General features: G+C 46.8%; 1 protein-coding gene across 1 annotated transcript; it reads left to right on the top strand.

Moving 5' to 3' along the window:
* Nucleotides 1–1,409: 1,409 nt before the first annotated feature.
* LOC122721947 (putative uncharacterized protein DDB_G0290521) lies at nucleotides 1,410–2,395 on the top strand. The gene is made up of 2 exons (XM_043951361.1): nucleotides 1,410–2,133; nucleotides 2,370–2,395. The coding sequence occupies exons 1-2, from the start codon at nucleotides 1,410–1,412 to the stop codon at nucleotides 2,393–2,395; spliced, it is 750 nt and encodes a 249-aa protein (XP_043807296.1).
* Nucleotides 2,396–22,421: the final 20,026 nt, after the last annotated feature.

The raw sequence follows: 22,421 nt of genomic DNA, 5'->3' as shown, positions 1-22,421 counted from the left end.
CTTCCTTTGGCAACACCTACATACTACTTGCTGTGGATTATGTGTCCAAGTGGATTGAGGCCAAAGCAACAAGAGCTGATGATGCAAAAACAGTGGGCGATTTTGTAAAATCCCATATTTTCTCAAGATTTGGACTGCCCAAAGCCATAATCAGTGACCGAGGCACCCATTTTTGCAACAAGGTAGTAGAAACTCTCCTCAAGAAGCACCATGTCATCCATAGAACATCTACTGCCTATCATCCTTAAACAAATGGGCTGGCTGAAGTATCAAATAGGGAGATCAAGTCCATCTTGGAGAAAACGGTTTGCCCAAATCACAAGGACTGGAGTACACGCCTCAATGATGCCTTATGGGCATATAGAACAGCATATAAAACTCCAATTGGGATGTCTCCATATAGGCTGATTTATGGGAAAGCATGCCATCTACCTATAGAACTTGAACATAAAGCCTATTGGGCTGTGAAGAGCTGCAATCTTGATGAAAAAGAGACTGGAGTTCACAGAAAATTGCAAATACAAGAGCTTGAGGAGATTCGGCGTGATGCATATGAAGCTTCATGGGATTACAAAGCAAAGACCAAAGCCTTCCATGACAAAAATATATCCAGAAAACACTTCCAGGTTGGTGATAAGGTCTTACTTTTTGATTCCAGGTTTAAAATATTCCCTGGAAAGCTTCGGTCTAGGTGGATTGGGCCATTCTTGGTTGAGCATGTTTATCCACATGGAGCTGTTGACATACGGAGTCCACAAACAAGCAAAGTTTTCAAAGTTAATGGGCATCGTTTGAAGAGATTCTATGAAGGTTTTATTGTCCATGTTGTGGAGGAGGTTCCCTTGGATCCCCCTTCCCAAGACTGCTGAGCAAGACACTGAAGTCCAGCCCAAGACAGAAAACAGGGCGCTACTGGAAGGCAGCCCAGAGACAGTGATTTGCCCAGTGATTTGCCCACTGCTTGCCCAAATCGCCGGGCAAATCGACTGAATGTACCATAATCACAAGTGATCAGGGCAGTGACTTGCCCAATTGCCCAGATAATGTGACCAGATCACCGGTCCCATCGCAAAATCAAGCACACCATCAGCAAAGGGCGTGAACAGTACCAGCCCAGCAACTGCAAAGGAGGAGTGATCTGGCCAAAGTGATTTGCCCACTGCTTGCCCAAATCCCTGGGCAAATCACCCTGTCAAGAATCCAGAGGGCCAGCATTAAATGATCAGGGCAGATCACATTCCCTAATCACTTTAAGTAGTCTTTTCTTTTATTTTCAATTTTTACGCTAAACTACTGTTTTTATCTCTTCTACTTCTTCAAGCTTTCTCCTCTCCGACCACCACTCACCCACCGGCGAACTCAAGACCACCATGGTAAGAATCAAGATGAAGGCCACCGGCGGACCGTTCATGTGGAAGAAACTAGGGCTACCGAAACCCATCCCCTCCGACAGTGACGATGAGGCGTGGGACACCACTCCACCAGCCACCATCAACACCGAGACACCACCGGCCACAAGTACAGCAACAGGACGCACCGACTCACCGGCCGTCCAGACATATCGCCGGCAAAAGAAACGGCAAAGAACGCCGCCACCACCATCCACAATAGTCCCGACGGCGAACCCTAAGGGCGAAACGCCATCAGAAGCCACCACTTCCTCCGGCCACGGCCAGAAACGGCCAAGAACTCAGTCGCCACCTCCACCGCCGAGATCAGAGACAGAACCAGAAACCACCATTGCCACACATCCCGCAGGTCATGAGGAAGGCGATGTGCCCAGCACTTTGCCCACTAGTACGCCCAGTGATACGCTCAGCGATGTGCCCAGCGATGTGCCCACTGATGCGCCCACGGACCTGCCTAGTGATACGCCCACTGATGCACCCAGCAATGTGCCAAGCGCTACGCCTAGCGATGTGCCCACTAATGTGCCCACTGATGCGCCCACGGACTTACCAAGTGATACGCTCAGCGATGTGCCCAGCGACACACTCAGCGATATGCCCAGCAATTTGCCCAGCGATTTGCCCAGGTCAGCATACCCAGATCACATCGTCAAAGCACTGACATTCAACAAAATTTCTGAGCGCACCAGGCTGCTTAAAATCTCATCCCTACCATATCACCCAGGTAAGTATATCCACCATGCCACCCTTGGAGCACTGAGACTCCATTCCTAGGTACGTTCTCTAATTTCTGCTATTGGCTGGGACACCTTTTTCCTCCTGCGCATGTCCTCTTTCCTTGAACTCACACATGAGTTCTTCACCACATTCTATTTTGATAAACCTGCCATGCACAACATACACACACCAGGCACTATTGGATTTAGGTTATTGGGGAAGCGATTTCGCTTATCCCTGCAGGAATTCGGCATAGCCATGGGCTGTGAATGCCCTCAGTCCACCTGGGACTTCCCTGCTGAGTTTGATCCAAGCTCTGTGTACTTGGAATTAAGTGACAATCCACCAGACTCCTACTCACCCACAAGGTCCAAGGACCTGTACCTCAGAAACCCCAGCCTGAAATACCTCCACAGATTCCTGGCTTACACATTTTCTGGGAGGAAGGATGCCTCCAACATCCTGACCAGAACTGAGTTATTTATTCTTTGGTGCATGCACACACATAGGAAAATACATCTGGGATACTGGGTTGCCACCCAACTATCTAGCATCATTCAGTATAACAGGCCACTGATTTTTGGCCCCTTGATCACTGCCATTGCAGTGAATCTCAAATTATTGCACCCAGCATATACTGACCTTTCCCCCACTTCCAAGACAACCCCCCTGGACCTACGCACATTAGATGACATGGGGTTGCTTTGCAAGGTGGGGGATGTTTTTTCCATTGCACCTGCAGGTCCAGTAACGCCACGCCATGAGCGTGTTTTCAGAAGGAAGAAAGCCACCATAAGCACCACCACCCAACAGCCAGCCACTATAGCAGCTACTGCAGATGAGACAACACAAGCAATAGGGCAGGAACCAGCAAATGAGCCACCTCCAGCAGCCCCCCAGCAGGATGCTCCTCAGCCACCTGAAGACGAAGCCCCCAACCAGACAGTAGAGGCTCGTCTCAGAAGGATTGAAGCTCGAATGCAAAGGATGGAGCACTTGTTGGACCTGCTGGTGGACCATTTTCTGCCCCAGCACCGTGACAGCTAGCGATCTGCCCAGTGATTTGCCCAGTGCTTGCCCAAGTCACTGGTCAAATCACTCACAGGCCAGGAAGTCCCTTTCCCTTTTCTCCTTCAATTTTCTATATTTATATTCAAACATTGAGGACAATATTTGGGATAGGTGTGGGGGTACTGGAGAGTATTTATTCACTGATCACACCATCTTTTGATTTTTATTTGTTTTTTTTTGTTTCTTTTTTGTTTCTTTTTGCATTGTTCTTACCCCTTTTTGCACACACCAAATTTTTTTTTTCTTCTTCACACTTTTTGCACACACACACAGAATTTTGTAGCTAATTGCTCTACTCAACATAGATAACAAGGTTGAAAGAGTGCCCTTATCTCATGACCCCATTGATTTGCCACCCCTTTAAGCCTAAATTGAATCATTCACAGTATGTTACTTTCACTTAGGGAGTTTTTCTCTTGAATTGAATCCTTAAATGTACTAAGGTCAAGAGAAATAAAAATACAAATGCATGCAAACACAAAGCTAGTGTAACTCCCTATGAGTTGATTTGCCCAAACTATCATGAAAAACCAGCACAAAGCACAAATCATAAACCTGTTCCAATGGTCTAGACTATGAACAGAGCTAGTAGCCACTTGAACAAGTGACTAACTGAGTAACCGGGGGTGTATCACCCATGTACACAATCGCGTAAAAAGGTTAGTGACTTTTTCAGGCAAGGATAAGAATAAGTGCTGCTGAAAATAAAAACAAAAATAAAAAGAAATAGAGAAGAAAAGGGGCAAGTCATTCCTAGGGGTTGCATTAAAACTAACATAAAGGAATAAGCATGATTGAGTCAAAAACCTTTCTCTTGACCATGGTAGGTGAAAGGAAACAAGGAAAGAAGAGGATGACCTTAGTGCATGTACTCTATACTGTGATACTTCAGTTTAGGAGTCTAGGGGGGGCTGATTAAGTGGAACTTAGGCTCTAAGGAAAAAGGGGGCTTGATTGGCTAAGTTATTTGTTGCTTGAGGACAAGCAAAAAGCTAGGTGTGGGGGTATTTGATCAAGCATAATTTAGCCACATTTTTATCATAATTATTATTGCTTATTTACACATTTTTTAGTTTAATTTATGGTTTTTATCTTGTTTTTACAGAAAAGGAAGAAATTGGAAAATGGGAGAAAAAGTGCAGAAAAATTACAAAAGGATGATTTGCCCAGTGATTTGCCCAAGAAACTCGAAGATCACTGGCCAAATCACTCGCAGAGACATAGAGGACTGACTCACAGAGAAGCGATCTGGTCAGCGATTTGCCCAATCTGTAACAGCCCGGAAATCCGGACCGCTACCGGCGCTAGGATCCAGATCGGCGTAAGGCCGCCGGGACCCGTAGCAAGCCTAACATATAACCTGTAAACCTGTAAATCCCATACATGATCAACAAAACTCATAAACCTGTATACATTCTCATATAACAACCAAGCTCAACCTGAACATAAACATAAACATAACATAAACCTCCACTGGAGCCCTCATCAAAATGCTCCAATGGGGTATCTCATCATACATAAGCTTGGCTGAAACATAACCTCATATCTCATATCATAAAGACCATGTACATACAAGTGGGATTAACAATCTGTATTGGTCAAGCACAACTCTATCCTCAATATACAAATTACATAACATAACTTAAAACTCTTTTACATTACATCATAATACAATTGTCATGTCCACAATCTAACTATTACATAACATTGCTTCATACTCTGGCTAACCTCCTGGTCTACCCTGTACCTGCACATCTGGGGTTAGGGGAGAGGGGTGAGCTAAAGAGCCCAGTGAGCAGAATAGGGAAACATATATTAAAATATTTCATGCTTCCATGAAATGCAACACATCACAAACATATCACATAAGGATGGTATTGTCACCTATAGTCCTCAACATAGTCCAATCGTGCCAGGGGCGTAGAATGGGCCTCACTGGTCTTTCTCTTAACATAGTCCAGGGGCGTAGAATGGGCCTCACTGGCAATCCATACCGTATCATCATCATATCATACCATAGGAGGACTAGAGGATCATCCAATAGCCAATCCGCATCCACATCATATTATGCAATGCAACATATTCGTGAATACTAATGCAAACAACCTAGAATATCACATGGCATATATGATGCATGAACATGCTCCAAAAAGTTATATTTCATTTATTTAAAACTTAAGGTTCATTCCACTCACCTCTGGCTGAAGCTCAACAGACTCTGAAGCAGCTATCTCACTGCTGGGGTCCCTGATTTCTCGGGTCCGAACCTACACAGGTGGACTCAAATGAGGGACCGAACATACATAAACATGACTCTAAAATACTCCCCAAAAACCCCTAGAACATCATGAAAACATCACATAGAAATATGTATGAAATGGCTGGACAGGGCACTTTCGGCGGTAGGTTCAGCGGCCGAAAGTCCCTCCAGAGCCGAAAGTCAGGCAGGTTCGGCGGCACCTTCGGCGGCCGAAACTCCCAGACAGAGACGAAACTCATGCATGTTCGGCGGCACCTTCGGCAGCCGAAAGTCCCAGACAGAGACGAAAGTCTCCTTTCGGGGGCAACTTCGGCAGCCGAAAGGCCTGCCTCACCAGCCATGTTCGGCGGCCGAAAGCTCCTTCGGCTGCCGAACCTGGTTTCTGCCAAAGGGCAGAAACTTGGCTCCTAAATGCACATTTCGCCTCCCAAGCTCAAATCATGCATACCATTCAACCAAAACATGCATACAAGCTCCTAGGGGCCTCAAACAAGCAAATACCCCATCTACAACACTTCCAACAACACATAAACAAGCTACATTATTCATCAAAGCATCAAAACCCATAAACTCAACATATACCCTAACATGCATTTCTACCCATAGATCTTGCATAAAGCTTAGTTAAAACACATAAGGAGCTTAAGATCGGCTCTTACCTCTTGAAGATCGAGAGGGAGACGACCTAAACTTGGAGATCCCCGAAAATGAGTTCCTGAGTTTCCAAAGCTCCAAAACTTGGTTTAAATGCTCAAAACTTGAAATATGAGTTTAAAACTCAAGAAAAATGGAAGAGATTTGGAGGAAGAATACAAGATTTGCAAAAGGAAGGTCGGAAGCTCACTGTGGCCGAAAATGGGAGAAAGCTCACCCATTTCAGCTAAGTGCCCCTTTTATAGGTGGCTGGCCAGGCCACGTTCGGGGGTCGAATGTGCCTCCGCATCCATGCAATGTTCGGCGGCCGAACTTGACTTTCGGCGGCCGAACCTGGACTTCCCTAACTCATGCCTTCGGGGGCCTAACGTGCCTCCAAAACGCATGCATGTTCGGCAGCCGAACTTGACTTTCGGCGGCCGAACCTGGGTTTTCCTCCAAAGACTTTTCATGTAAAAACTCATTTAATTTCATGCTTAAAACCATGAAATACCTTAAAACATTTTATGAAAACATGTTTCTACCCTACTAGAGGCTTCCGACATTCGAGATTCCACCGGACGGTAGAAATTCCGATACCGGAGTCTAGCCGGGTATTACATTCTCCCCCCCTTAAGAACATTCGTCCCCGAATGTTCCTCAACTAGCACATGTATAGAAAAACAACATAACATACATACAAAACACATAGGGACTAACCTTAAAAGAGGTAGGGATATTGCTGGAGCATGGACTCCCGTGTCTCCCAAGTGCATTCTTCTAAATTGTGGTGGTTCCAAAGGACTTTCACCATCGGGATTTCCTTGTTTCTTAACTTTCTGATCTGGGTGTCTATGATCCGTACTGGCTGTTCAACATAGGTGAGATCCTCTTGGACCTCCACATCAGGCTCACTAAGAACCTTGCTCGGATCTGACACAAACTTCCTCAACATAGAAACATGGAAAACCGGATGGATTCTTGCCATAGAAGCAGGTAAGTCCAGCTTGTACGACACACTCCCAATCTTTTGCAAGATTTCAAAGGGTCCGATGTATCGTGGGGCTAGTTTACCTTTCTTTCCGAAGCGAACCACTCCCTTCATTGGAGACACCTTGAGCAATACCAGATCCCCCTCCTGAAACTCTAACTGTCTCCTGCGGACGTCTGCATAACACTTCTGTCTGCTTGCAGCAGTCTTGATTCTCTCTCTGATGATGGGTACCACCCTGCTGGTGATCTCAACTAACTCAGGCCCTGCTAAGGCCTTCTCTCCAACTTCCTCCCAGCAAACAGGGGACCTGCACTTCCTTCCATACAAAGCTTCATATGGAGCCATCCCGATGCTAGCATGATGGCTGTTATTGTAGGCAAACTCCACCAAAGGTAGATGTTGCCTCCAAGAACCGCCAAAGTCCAGCACACACATCCTAAGCATATCCTCGATGGTCTGGATGGTCCTTTCTGACTGTCCGTCCGTCTGTGGATGGAAGGCAGTACTGAAATCCAACCTGGTACCCATGGCATCTTGCAGACTCCGCCAAAACCTGGAGGTGAACTGGGGCCCTCTATCTGACACTATAGAAACAGGAACCCCATGCAGTCTGACAATCTCGTTTACATACACCTGCGCTAATTTGTCCACAGAATAGCCACTCCTGACAGGGATGAAGTGAGCAGATTTGGTGAGTCTGTCCACAATCACCCATATGGAGTCCAATCTGTTGGACGCTGCCGGTAACCCCACTACGAAGTCCATAGCTATATTCTCTCATTTCCATTCTGGAATAGGTAGCGGGTTAAGCATTCCAGCCGGCTTCTGATGTTCCAGCTTCACCCTCTGACATACTTCGCAGGCGGACACAAACTATGCCACTTCTTTCTTCATCGCTGGTCACCAATAAACCTTCTTCAAATCTTGATACATCTTGGTGGCTCCGGGGTGAACGCTGTATCTTGCATTATGAGCCTCTCTCATAATGTCTCCCTTTAGCCCTATGTCATCTGGTACACATAATCTACTCCCATAGCGGAGAATCCCCTTACTGTCAAATCTAAACTCACTATCTTTGCCCGACTGAACAGTCCTGGCAATCTTCACTAACTCTGGGTCCTCATGCTGTTTCTGAGCCACCTGCTCCAGAAACACGGGTGTCACTCTCATCTGTGCAATCAAAGCACCTGTACCAGACAACTCTAACTGTAGACGTTCATTCATGAGCTTGTAAAACTCCTTCACCACTGGTCTCCTCTCTGCCGTGATGTGGGATAAACTGCCTAGTGACTTCCGGCTTAGGGCATCTGCCACAACATTCGCCTTACCCGGATGGTACTGAATCTTGCAATCATAGTCACTCAACAGTTCTACCCACCTCCTCTGTCTCAAATTCAAGTCTCTCTGACTCAAGATGTGCTGCAGGCTCTTATGATCTGTAAAGATCTCACATTTTACCCCATATAGGTAGTGCCTCCACATCTTGAGTGCAAAGATGACTGCTGCCATTTCAAGATCGTGTGTGGGGTAATTCAACTCATGCCTCTTCAGCTGTCTAGAAGCATAAGCGATCACCTTGCCATTCTGCATCAACACACAACCCAAGCCTACTCTGGATGCATCACAGAACACTGTGAAGTCCTCATTGCTAGTTGGCAGAACTAACACTGGTGCTGAAGTCAACCTCTTCTTAAGCTCTTCGAAACTCTCTTCACACTGGTCGGTCCACAGAAACTTCTGATTCTTCCTGGTCAATCTGGTTAGAGGAGCTGCAATCTTTGAGAAGTCCTGAACGAACCTCCTGTAATAACCAGCCAAACCCAAGAAACTTCTGATTTCAGTCACTGTGGTGGGTCTAGGCCAGTTAGTCACAGCCTCCACTTTCTTGGGGTCTACCTCTATTCCATTCTCTGACACTACATGCCCCAAGAATGAGATGCTCCTCAACCAGAACTCACACTTGGAGAACTTGGCATACAAGCCATGTTCCCTCAAGGTCTGCAGAACTATCCTCAGATGATGGGCATGCTCCTCTGCATTCCTGGAATACACTAAGATATCATCAATGAAGACAATAACAAAGTGGTCCAGGTACTGTCTAAACACTCTGTTCATGAGGTCCATGAATGCTGCAGGGGCGTTGGTCAACCCGAACGGCATCACAAGGAACTCATAGTGCCCATATCTGGTCCTGAAAGATGTCTTTGGTGTGTCTTCTTCCCTTATTCTCAGCTGATGGTACCCTGATCTCAGATCTATCTTGGAGAAACAACCCGCTCCTGCTAGCTGGTCGAATAGATCGTCGATCCTTGGCAATGGGTACTTGTTCTTAGTAGTGACTTTGTTCAACTGTCTGTAGTCGATACAAAGTCTGAGGGATCCATCCTTCTTCTTTACAAAGAGCACTGGAGCACCCCAAGGTGAGGTACTCGGTCGGATGAAGCCCTTATCTACCAGATCTTGCAACTGTTCTTTCAACTCTTTCAACTCAGCTGGGGCCATCCTGTAGGGAGGGATAGAGATCGGTCTCGTTCCAGGCATTAACTCTATCTCGAACTCTATCTCCCTAGCAGGTGGTAAACCTGGAAGCTCGTCTGGGAACACGTCTAAGAACTCTCTGACCACTGGCACTGAGGCGGGCTCTCTAACCTGACTGTCTAGCTCTCTCACGTGAGCTAGAAAACCCTGACAACCCCTCCTGAGCAGCCTACGAGCCTGTAGGGCCGATATCATACCTCTAGGTGTACCCCTTTCGTCTCCTCTGAAGACGACTTCTGACCCATCCTGACATCTGAACTTAACTACCTTGTCCCTGCAGTCCAAGGTAGCACCATGGGTAGATAACTAGTCCATCCCTAGAATGACGTCAAAATCAGTCAACTCTAGAACCACAAGGTCGGCGGACATGCATCTTCCCTCCACAAAAACTGGACTACATTAGCAGACTGACTCTGCCATTGACGGGTCACACTTGGGTCCACTGACCCATAGGGGAAACTCTAACTCAGAGACCATCAACCCTAACCTCTGCACGGCTCTCGGAGCGATGAAAGAATGAGATGCACCAGGGTCCATCAATGCATACACATCAGAACAACCAATGATGAGATTACCTGCCACCACGGTGTTGGATGTGTTCGCCTCTTGCTGTGTCATTGTGAAGATCCTCGCTGGAGCTGACGGACCTTCACCTCTGAAACCTGCTGAAGAAGAGGCTGCTCCTCTCCCTCTACCTCTGCCACCGGCTTGAGTTGGTGCTGGAGCTACTGGCTGAGCTACACTGCCTGAACCTGTCTGCTGGGACTGTGCCATAACAGCTGCTCTAGGACAATCCCGAGCCATATGTCCCTCTTGCCCACATTTGAAGCAGGCTCTGGACCCATAGAGGCACACTCCCTTGTGTGGCTTACCACACTTCACACATGCTACATTGTCTGCACCTGAGCTCGAGCCACCTCCAAAACCCAGACCTGACTTGATCTTGCTCCAGAACTTGTTCTTCTTCTGCTTCTTGGTGGTACTGCTCCACCTCTTACTACCTGAACTTAAGGAAGAAGGATCCACTTTTCCCCTACCTGGGGTTTTGGAACCGGAAGGCTGTGCTGCTGACTGTTTGACTTTTCCCTCGATGATAGCACTAGCCTCCATCCTCCTAGCCATATCCACTATGGCGTGAAAACTCTCTCTATCTGCTGACTGTATCAAGGAGGAATACCTGGAATGAAGCTTCATGATATACCTCCTTGACTTCTTCTGATCTGTATCAAGGTTCTGCCCAGCAAATGGCAGCAACTCCATAAACCTGTCAGTATATTCATCTACACTCATGTCATCAGTTTGTCTCAACTGCTCGAATTCTATCATCTTCAATTCCCTTGAACTATCAGGGAAAGCCCATCCTGCAAATTCATTAGCAAACTCCTCCCATGATAGACTATCCACCCTCGGTTTCACATAGCTCTTGAACCACTCACGGGCCTTCTTGCATTTTAGTGTGAACCCAGCCATCTGAATGGCTCTACTGTCATCCGCCCCTATCTCATCTGTTATCGCCTTGACCCTCTCAAGGTACACAAACGGGTCATCACCGGTTTCAAACTGGGGAGCACCCAACTTCATATAATCAGTCATTCTGACCTTGCTCCCTCCAGATGAGCTAGGTTGAGGTATTTGGGTTTCTGGGACGGTAGGTGCTGCTGGTGGTGGAGGAGGTGCAGCATCCCCTGAGATAGGGTTTGCTGGACTTGGGTGATAGGGTGGTGGTGGATACATAGGGTACGGTGGGTATGGTGGGTAATATGGTGGGTATGGCATCTGTGTGGGGTAAGGGCTAAAACTAGGGTAATCCGACGTACCTCCCATCGAATACCCGGGATTCTGTGAGAAAGGTGGGTAATGAGATGGCTGAACAAAACCCGAGGCCTGAGTGCCTCCTTGGGACTCTCCCATACCTTCCTCTGACATACTCATCCCCAAACTGCCATCCCTCCTCTGGTCTACATCCATGTCATCTCCCACGTCTTCTGACATTCCTCCCTGAACTGTTCCTCGTACTGACCTGCTTCTACCCAGATCCAGAGACCTTCTAGGGTCTCTCACTGCTCTTTCCCTGTTGGACCTGCTAGACATTGCCCTAGGCAATGCTGGAGGACGGGCGCTCATGCCCTCATCCTCAGGTGGCACTCCAATCAACCTTGCAGATCGACGAGTTCCTCTCATCCTGTTTTCTGAGAAACCACACATAGCACAAACATCAGCATCATATGGTTCATGTGGGCACACATGAACCCTCATCACATACATACATATCATTTATGCACATGCATATAATCATGGCATATCACATCATCATGTAAGACAGGACTCCACATCCTATCCTAGTGGACATGACCTTTCTTATTGTGCTTGACCTTCTAGAACATCTATGAGCCCGACACTCTAGGTCCGACCATATGAACCTAGGGCTCTGATACCACTTTGTAACAGCCCGGAAATCCGGACCGCTACCGGCGCTAGGATCCAGATCGGCGTAAGGCCGCCGGGACCCGTAGCAAGCCTAACATATAACCTGTAAACCTGTAAATCCCATACATGATCAACAAAACTCATAAACCTGTATACATTCTCATATAACAACCAAGCTCAACCTGAACATAAACATAAACATAACATAAACCTCCACTGGAGCCCTCATCAAAATGCTCCAATGGGGTATCTCATCATACATAAGCTTGGCTGAAACATAACCTCATATCTCATATCATAAAGACCATGTACATACAAGTGGGATTAACAATCTGTATTGGTCAAGCACAACTCTATCCTCAATATACAAATTACATAACATAACTTAAAACTCTTTTACATTACATCATAATACAATTGTCATGTCCACAATCTAACTATTACATAACATTGCTTCATACTCTGGCTAACCTCCTGGTCTACCCTGTACCTGCACATCTGGGGTTAGGGGAGAGGGGTGAGCTAAAGAGCCCAGTGAGCAGAATAGGGAAACATATATTAAAATATTTCATGCTTCCATGAAATGCAACACATCACAAACATATCACATAAGGATGGTATTGTCACCTATAGTCCTCAACATAGTCCAATCGTGCCAGGGGCGTAGAATGGGCCTCACTGGTCTTTCTCTTAACATAGTCCAGGGGCGTAGAATGGGCCTCACTGGCAATCCATACCGTATCATCATCATATCATACCATAGGAGGACTAGAGGATCATCCAATAGCCAATCCGCATCCACATCATATTATGCAATGCAACATATTCGTGAATACTAATGCAAACAACCTAGAATATCACATGGCATATATGATGCATGAACATGCTCCAAAAAGTTATATTTCATTTATTTAAAACTTAAGGTTCATTCCACTCACCTCTGGCTGAAGCTCAACAGACTCTGAAGCAGCTATCTCACTGCTGGGGTCCCTGATTTCTCGGGTCCGAACCTACACAGGTGGACTCAAATGAGGGACCGAACATACATAAACATGACTCTAAAATACTCCCCAAAAACCCCTAGAACATCATGAAAACATCACATAGAAATATGTATGAAATGGCTGGACAGGGCACTTTCGGCGGTAGGTTCAGCGGCCGAAAGTCCCTCCAGAGCCGAAAGTCAGGCAGGTTCGGCGGCACCTTCGGCGGCCGAAACTCCCAGACAGAGACGAAACTCATGCATGTTCGGCGGCACCTTCGGCAGCCGAAAGTCCCAGACAGAGACGAAAGTCTCCTTTCGGGGGCAACTTCGGCAGCCGAAAGGCCTGCCTCACCAGCCATGTTCGGCGGCCGAAAGCTCCTTCGGCTGCCGAACCTGGTTTCTGCCAAAGGGCAGAAACTTGGCTCCTAAATGTACATTTCGCCTCCCAAGCTCAAATCATGCATACCATTCAACCAAAACATGCATACAAGCTCCTAGGGGCCTCAAACAAGCAAATACCCCATCTACAACACTTCCAACAACACATAAACAAGCTACATTATTCATCAAAGCATCAAAACCCATAAACTCAACATATACCCTAACATGCATTTCTACCCATAGATCTTGCATAAAGCTTAGTTAAAACACATAAGGAGCTTAAGATCGGCTCTTACCTCTTGAAGATCGAGAGGGAGACGACCTAAACTTGGAGATCCCCGAAAATGAGTTCCTGAGTTTCCAAAGCTCCAAAACTTGGTTTAAATGCTCAAAACTTGAAATATGAGTTTAAAACTCAAGAAAAATGGAAGAGATTTTGTAACAGCCCGGAAACCGAACTGCCACCGGCACTAGGATCCAGATCGACTTAAGGTCGCCGGGACCCGTAGTAAGCCTGCTATCCTGTCTATATACCTGTGAAATCCCATACATGATCATACATTTGCTGTAAAAACATATAACTTTTCTTCATTCCAAGGCTTAACCTGTGCATGCACTCTCTCTGTGCTCTACTAATCCCTACTAGAGCTCCTCATGGCTCTAGGCGGATCAAACTCAGAATGTTAAGCCTGGTTTTGCTCATAAACATACAACAATAAATATCAACATAAATAAACTGATCATGTGACTCCACAAAGGGATGACAACTCTTATAGTCAAGCACTATGCTATACACTGTACATATACACTATCTCTTTACATTTACATGTCCACACTAACTATTACAAGACTCTGTACTCTTCCTGTACCCTGCTGAATGCTCTCCGACCTCTGAACCTGCACAACTGGAGTTAGGGGAGAGGGATAAGCTACTATAGCCCAGTGAGTAGAATAGAAATAAATACCAGGTGAGAAAACATGCTCTCATGGAATGCAACACATAATCACATCACCTCGGCCGGACGGATCAAAACTCCCTCTATCTCATCTGGGGTACCTGAGTACCATTTGCCTGGTCCCCGTAGGGCTGTTCCAGGTCTTTGTGTGCCTGGTCCCCGTAGGGCTGTTCCAGGTCTTTCCTCTGAGGGCTAATGAATCCTCACGAAGTCCGTGCCGTCTCACATAAGCAATGTACAAGGAGCCATGCCAAGTACAAGGATAAATGCAATGCATCATCTTTGTGTACACTAATGCACTCACCCTATAGCATATTCATGATGCATGAAGCATGATAAAATATGTAGTTATCATATTAAAACATTAAGTTAAATTCCACTCACCTTTAGTTATCTCTGAACTGACTCTGCAGGTTCTGACACTGGACTCACTGCTGATTGCCCTGATTCCTCTGGTCCGTACCTACACAGGTGGACTCAAATGAGGGACTAAACTCACTCAAGAACATCTCTAAGAAACTCCCCAAAACCCCTCGAAACAATCCTAAAATCATCACATAAAACATGCAAAAGAAAGCTGGACAGGGCACTTTCGGCGGCAGGTTCGGCGGCCGAAACCCCTCTCCAGAGACGAAACTCATGCATGTTCGGCGGCACCTTCGGCAGCCGAAGGTCTCATCCAGAGACGAAACTCACATACTTTCGGCGGCCGAACTCCCTCTTTCGGCGGCCGAAAGTCCCTTTCTAAACCGAAAGCCTAGCTTTCGGGGGCAACCTTTGGCAGCCGAACTACCTCCACAAAGGGTTCGGCGGCCGAACCTTCCTTCGGCGGCCGAACCTGGTTTTGCCCGAAGGACAGAACCCTGCTCTGTTTCATGCAAACTTTGCCCAAAAACCTACAAACATGCATATCAACTACTCCCAACTAGCATATACACATATATATGCACAAAGGGGTCTAAAACTACCCTAAACCCCCAAACAAACATAGCACATAACACTTAAACATGCTGGAACACCACAAATCACCAAAAACCTCACCTAAACCTACACATGCATACTACCCCTACAAACTTCATAAAACCTTTCAAAACCATCAAAGAAGCTCAGGATCTTCACTTACCTCTTACACAGCTTGAGGATGAAGGATCCTAACGTGGAGATATAAAGAAAAGCTCTTCCAAAGCTCCAAGCTTCAAAACTTGCTTCTTTTGCTCAAAACCTTCATAAGTCACCAAACCTCTTAAAACTCTTGAAAGCTTTGATGAAAATCATGGAAAACAATGAAAATACCTTGGAAAACATATGCATTACCTGTCTCGAGGGTTCCGACACCCGAGATTCCACCGGACTACAGGAATTCCGATGCCGGACTCGAGCCGGGTATTACATTCTCCCCCCCTTAAGAACATTCGTCCCCGAATGTCCCTAACACAACATAAACACATAGAAAAGGGGAAAACTAACCTTAAAACAGATATGGGTATTGCTGGAGCATGGACTCCCGAGTCTCCCAAGTACACTCTTCTAGGTTGTGGTGGTTCCACAGCACTTTCACCATTGGTATCTCCTTGTTTCTCAGCTTCCTGATCTGGGTGTCAAGGATCCGCACTGGCTGCTCTATATAGGTGAGATCACTTAAGATTTCCACCTCAGGTTCACTAAGAACCTTCTCTGGATCTGACACAAACTGTCTCAACATAGAAACATGGAATACCGGGTGAATTCGTTCCATAGAAGCCGGTAAATCTAGCTTATACGACACAGGCCCGATCTTCTGCAAGATCTCAAAGGGACCAATGTACCGTGGGGCCAGTTTACCCTTCTTTCCAAACCGAACCACTCCCTTCATCGGAGACACCTTGAGCAATACCATATCCCCCTCCTGGAACTCTATCTGCTTCCTACGGATGTCTGCATAGCTTTTCTGTCTGCTTACAGCTGTTCTGATCCGCTCTCTAATGATAGGCACTAACTTGCTGGTTATCTCAACTAACTCTGGCCCTGCAAGAGTTTTCTCTCCAACCTCTTCCCAGCAAACAGGTGTTTGGCACTTCCTCCCATACAGAGCTTCATAAAGAGCCATCCCTATGCTAGCATGATGGCTGTTGTTGTAGGCAAACTCCACCAGAGGTAGATGCTGCCTCCAAGAACCGCCAAAGTCTAACACACACATTCGCAGCATATCTTCAATGGTCTGAATGGTTCTCTCTGACTGACCGTCTGTCTGTGGATGGAAAGCAGTGCTGAAATCCAACCTTGTGCCCATTTCATTTTGCAGACTCCGCCAAAACCTGGAGGTAAACTGAGGTCCTCGATCTGATACTATCGACACTGGAACTCCATGCAACCTGACTATCTCGTCGACATACACCTGCGCCAACTTGTCCACAGAGTAGTTACTCCTGACTGGAATGAAGTGAGCAGATTTAGTGAGTCTATCCACAATCACCCATATGGAGTCTAATCTGTTAGACGTCGCCGGTAACCCCACTACAAAATCCATCGCTATGTTCTCCCATTTCCATTCTGGAATCGGCAGTGGGTTAAGCATTCCAGCCGGCTTCTGGTGCTCTAGCTTCACCCTTTGACATGTCTCGCAGGCTGACACGAACTGTGCCACGTCTCTCTTCATTGCTGGCCACCAATACACCCTTCTCAGATCTTGATACATCTTGGTGGCTCCCGGGTGAATGCTATACCGCGTATTATGAGCTTCCCTCATAATGTCTGCCTTCAAACTGCTATCATCTGGTACACATAACCTCTTACCGTGCCGAAGAATCCCCTCACCATCAAATCTGAACTCTGCACTGTTGCCCGACTGAACAGTCCTGGCAATCTTCACTAGCTCGGGGTCTTCGTGCTGTTTCAGAGCCACTTGCTCTAGAAACACTGGTGTCACTCTCATCTGTGCGATCAAAGCACCTGTACCAGATAATTGCAATTGTACACCTGCTTCCACGAGCTTGTAGAAATCCTTCACCACCGGTCTTCTCTCTACTGCAATGTGGGATAAACTGCCAAGTGACTTTCGGCTTAAGGCATCAGCTACAACATTAGCCTTGCCCGGATGATACTGGATCTTACAATCGTAATCACTGAGCAATTCTACCCACCGTCTCTGCCTCAAGTTTAACTCTCTCTGACTTAAGATGTGTTGCAGGCTTTTATGATCCGTATAGATCTCACATTTTACCCCATAGAGGTAATGCCTCCACATCTTAAGTGCAAAGATAACAGCTGCCATCTCCAGATCGTGTGTCGGATAGTTCAGCTCGTGCTTCCTCAGCTGTCTAGAAGCATAAGCTATCACTCTGTCATTCTGCATTAACACACAACCTAATCCCACTCGGGATGCATCACAGAACACTGTGAAATCTTCATCACTGATCGGCAGCGCTAACACCGGTGCTGAAGTTAACCGTCTTTTCAACTCTGCAAAACTCTCCTCACATTCCTCTGACCATACAAACTTCTGATTCTTTCTGGTCAGTCTGGTCATCGGAGCAGCTATCTTTGAGAAGTCCTGAACAAACCTCCGATAGTAGCCTGCCAAACCCAGAAAACTCTTGATCTCTGTCACTGTAGTGGGTGTAGGCCAATTGGCTACTGCCTCTACCTTTTTGGGATCTACTGCTATACCGTCCTCTGATACAACATGTCCCAAAAAGGAAATGCTCCTTAGCCAGAACTCGCACTTGGAGAACTTGGCATACAAGCCATGCTCTCTCAAGGTTTGCAGTACTATCCGCAGATGCTGGGCATGGTCCTCTGCATTCCTGGAGTACACCAAGATATCATCAATAAAGACGATCACAAAACGATCCAAGTACTCCCTGAAAACCCTGTTCATGAGATCCATGAATGCTGCAGGGGCATTAGTCAACCCGAACGGCATCACAAGGAACTCATAATGCCCATATCTGGTTCTGAACGCAGTCTTGGATACATCTCCTTCCCTGATCTTCAACTGATGGTATCCGGATCTCAGATCTATTTTAGAAAAACAACCTGCTCCTGCCAGCTGGTCGAAGAGATCATCGATCCTGGGTAACGGATACTTGTTTTTGATAGTGACTTTGTTCAACTGTCTGTAGTCGACACAAAGTCTCAGAGGTCCATCCTTCTTTCTGACAAATAATACTGGAGCACCCCAAGGTGAGGTACTCGGGCGGATGAAACCCTTAGCTACCAAATCCTGTAACTGCTCTTTCAACTCTCGCAACTCTGCTGGTGCCATCCTGTAGGGAGGAATAGAGATCGGTCTGGCATTAGGCATCAACTCAATCTCGAACTCTATTTCCCTATCCGGTGGTAATCCTGGAAGCTCTTCAGGAAACAAATCTAGGAAGTCTCTCACAACTGGTACTGCGGATGGTTCCCTAACTGGACTGTCTAGCTTTCTCACATAAGCTAGGAACCCCTGACACCCCTTCCTTAACATCCTACGAGCCTGGAGGGCTGATATCAAACCCCTAGGTGTCCCTCTCCTGTCTCCTCTGAAGACACACTCTGACCCATCCTGGTCTCTGACACTGACTACCTTGTCTCTACAGTTCAGGGTTGCATCATACGTAGATAACCAGTCCATCCCTAGAATGACATCAAAATCTGTCAACTCTAGAACCACCAGGTCAGCTGGAAGGTATCTACCCTCTATGCACACTGGACTGACTCGACAGACTGACTCTGCCAAAGATGGATCACATTTGGGTCCACTGACCCATAGAGGACACTCTAACTCAGACACCATCAGACCCAACCTCTCTGCAGCTCTAGAAGAAATGAAAGAGTGAGAAGCACTGGGGTCCATTAAAGCATACACCTCTGAACACCCAATGATGAGATTACCTGACACCACTGTGTTCGACGTGTCTGCTTCCTGCTGAGTCAGGGTGAAAATCCGTGCTGGGGCTGACGGACCTGCACCTCGGGAACCCATCCCTGATGAAGAGGCTGTCCCTCTTCCTCTTCCTCTGCCACTGCTTGGTGGTATGGCTGAAGCTACTGGCTGTACTACACTGCCCGTACTCATCTGCTGGGATGGTGCAACTAAAGTCGCCTGAGGACATTCCCGTGCATAATGTCCCTCCTGCCCACATCTATAGCAGGCTGTGGATCCCAACTGACAAGCTCCTCTATGCTGTTTGCCACACCTCTTGCACACTGGAAAATCTGCGCCAGAACTGGAGCCACTACTCATTCCCAGACCCGACTTAAGCCTGTTCCAAAACTTGCCTCTCTTTCCTCTGAATTTCTCCCATCTCTTCTTACTTGCACTTGTTGTACTCTGTGAGGAGGAACCTGGTTTAACACCAGAAGACTGTGCCTTGAATACACCTTGACTTATGGCACTGGCCTCCATCTTTCTAGCAGCATCCACAATAGAGTGGAAACTTTCCTTCTCCGCATGAAGAATCAAAGAGAAATACCTGGTATGAAGCCTTGTGGCATATCTCTTTGCCTTCTTCTGATCTGTATCATATGCCTGACCGACATATGGCAACAATTCCAGGAACTTATCTGTATATTCATCAACGCTCATCACCTCCGTCTGTCGCAACTGCTCAAACTCCACAACCTTTAGTTCCCTGGAACTGTCAGGAAAAGCCCATCCAGCAAATTCGTTGGCGAACTCTTCCCATGTCATACTCTCAAGTTTCGGGTCCACATAGTTCTTGAACCATTTTCTAGCTTTCTTGCACTTTAACGTGAACCCTGCCATCTCAATAGCTCTACCGTCATCAGCTCCCAACTCACTTGTTATCATTCTGACTGCACTTAGATACTCAAAGGGATCATCTCCTGTATTGAATTTAGGAGCATCCAACTTTAAGTACTCGGTCATCTTCACCTTACTTCCCCCTGAAGAACTGGGTTGCTGTGCTTCCACAACAGGGGCTACGGGTTCAGGAGGTGGTGGTGGAGGAACTGGTTCCCTCATTTCAGGCTGTACTGGACTTGGATGAACAGGTGGGGGTGGATACATGTGATGATATGGTGGATAAAAGGAAGGATAGGGCATATATGGCATGTAGGGTGGATATGGGGCAAAACTGGAGTAATCCGACGTGCCTCCCATCGGATACTCTGGGCCCTGTGGAAAGGGTGGATAACCAAACCCCGAGGCCTGAATGCCTCCCTGGGACTCCCTCATACCTTCTTCTGACCTTCCTACACCCATGCTTACATCTCTACTCTGATCCTCTTCCATCACACCTCTTTCTTCTACTGACCTTCCCCCTCTGCTTACTCCTCTCCTGCTCTCGTCAGAAGACCTTCTAGGGTCTCGTGACGTTCCTTCCCTGCTTGACCTGTGCGATCTTGCCCTTGGCAAGGCAGGTGGACGAGCAGCTGTACCCTCACTTACAGGTGGGACTCCAGTCAATCTCGCGGATCGACGAGTTCCTCGCATCTTCACTCTCTGGAAAACAACAAATCACATAATACATAAGCAACACATCAAAAAAACATGCACTTGCATAACTCATGACATGGCATATAGCGACAGGACTGACATCCTATCCTAGTGGACATGTTTTCCTATGGTGCTTGACCTGCTAAACCTCTCTATGAGCCCAACTCTCACTCTATAGGTCCGACCATGTGAACCTAGGGCTCTGATACCAATCTGTAACAGCCCGGAAACCGAACTGCCACCGGCACTAGGATCCAGATCGACTTAAGGTCGCCGGGACCCGTAGTAAGCCTGCTATCCTGTCTATATACCTGTGAAATCCCATACATGATCATACATTTGCTGTAAAAACATATAACTTTTCTTCATTCCAAGGCTTAACCTGTGCATGCACTCTCTCTGTGCTCTACTAATCCCTACTAGAGCTCCTCATGGCTCTAGGCGGATCAAACTCAGAATGTTAAGCCTGGTTTTGCTCATAAACATACAACAATAAATATCAACATAAATAAACTGATCATGTGACTCCACAAAGGGATGACAACTCTTATAGTCAAGCACTATGCTATACACTGTACATATACACTATCTCTTTACATTTACATGTCCACACTAACTATTACAAGACTCTGTACTCTTCCTGTACCCTGCTGAATGCTCTCCGACCTCTGAACCTGCACAACTGGAGTTAGGGGAGAGGGATGAGCTACTATAGCCCAGTGAGTAGAATAGAAATAAATACCAGGTGAGAAAACATGCTCTCATGGAATGCAACACATAATCACATCACCTCGGCCGGACGGATCAAAACTCCCTCTATCTCATCTGGGGTACCTGAGTACCATTTGCCTGGTCCCCGTAGGGCTGTTCCAGTTCTTTGTGTGCCTGGTCCCCGTAGGGCTGTTCCAGGTCTTTCCTCTGAGGGCTAATGAATCCTCACGAAGTCCGTGCCGTCTCACATAAGCAATGTACAAGGAGCCATGCCAAGTACAAGGATAAATGCAATGCATCATCTTTGTGTACACTAATGCACTCACCCTATAGCATATTCATGATGCATGAAGCATGATAAAATATGTAGTTATCATATTAAAACATTAAGTTAAATTCCACTCAACTTTAGTTATCTCTGAACTGACTCTGCAGGTTCTGACACTGGACTCACTGCTGATTGCCCTGATTCCTCTGGTCCGTACCTACACAGGTGGACTCAAATGAGGGACTAAACTCACTCAAGAACATCTCTAAGAAACTCCCCAAAACCCCTCGAAACAATCCTAAAATCATCACATAAAACATGCAAAAGAAAGCTGGACAGGGCACTTTCGGCGGCAGGTTCGGCGGCCGAAACCCCTCTCCAGAGACGAAACTCATGCATGTTCGGCGGCACCTTCGGCAGCCGAAGGTCTCGTCCAGAGACGAAACTCACATACTTTCGGCGGCCGAACTCCCTCTTTCGGCGGCCGAAAGTCCCTTTCTAAACCGAAAGCCTAGCTTTCGGGGGCAACCTTTGGCAGCCGAACTGCCTCCACAAAGGGTTCGGCGGCCGAACCTTCCTTCGGCGGCCGAACCTGGTTTTGCCCGAAGGACAGAACCCTGCTCTGTTTCATGCAAACTTTGCCCAAAAAC

The sequence above is a fragment of the Manihot esculenta genome, chromosome 15 (genome assembly GCF_001659605.2).
Source record: "Manihot esculenta cultivar AM560-2 chromosome 15, M.esculenta_v8, whole genome shotgun sequence".
NCBI lineage: Eukaryota > Viridiplantae > Streptophyta > Magnoliopsida > Malpighiales > Euphorbiaceae > Manihot > Manihot esculenta.
The sequence above is the reverse complement of the archived record's forward strand: the minus strand, read 5'-3'. Positions and strand labels throughout refer to the sequence as shown.

Excerpts from the sequence above, each read along its gene's own strand:
- LOC122721947 (XM_043951361.1), top strand. The coding sequence starts at position 1,410 with ATGTGGAAGAAACTAGGGCTACCGAAACCCATCCCCTCCGACAGTGAC. Across the intron at positions 2,134-2,369 it reads ATCCCTACCATATCACCCAG|GAATTCGGCATAGCCATGGG; the intron begins GTAAGTATATCC and ends TTATCCCTGCAG.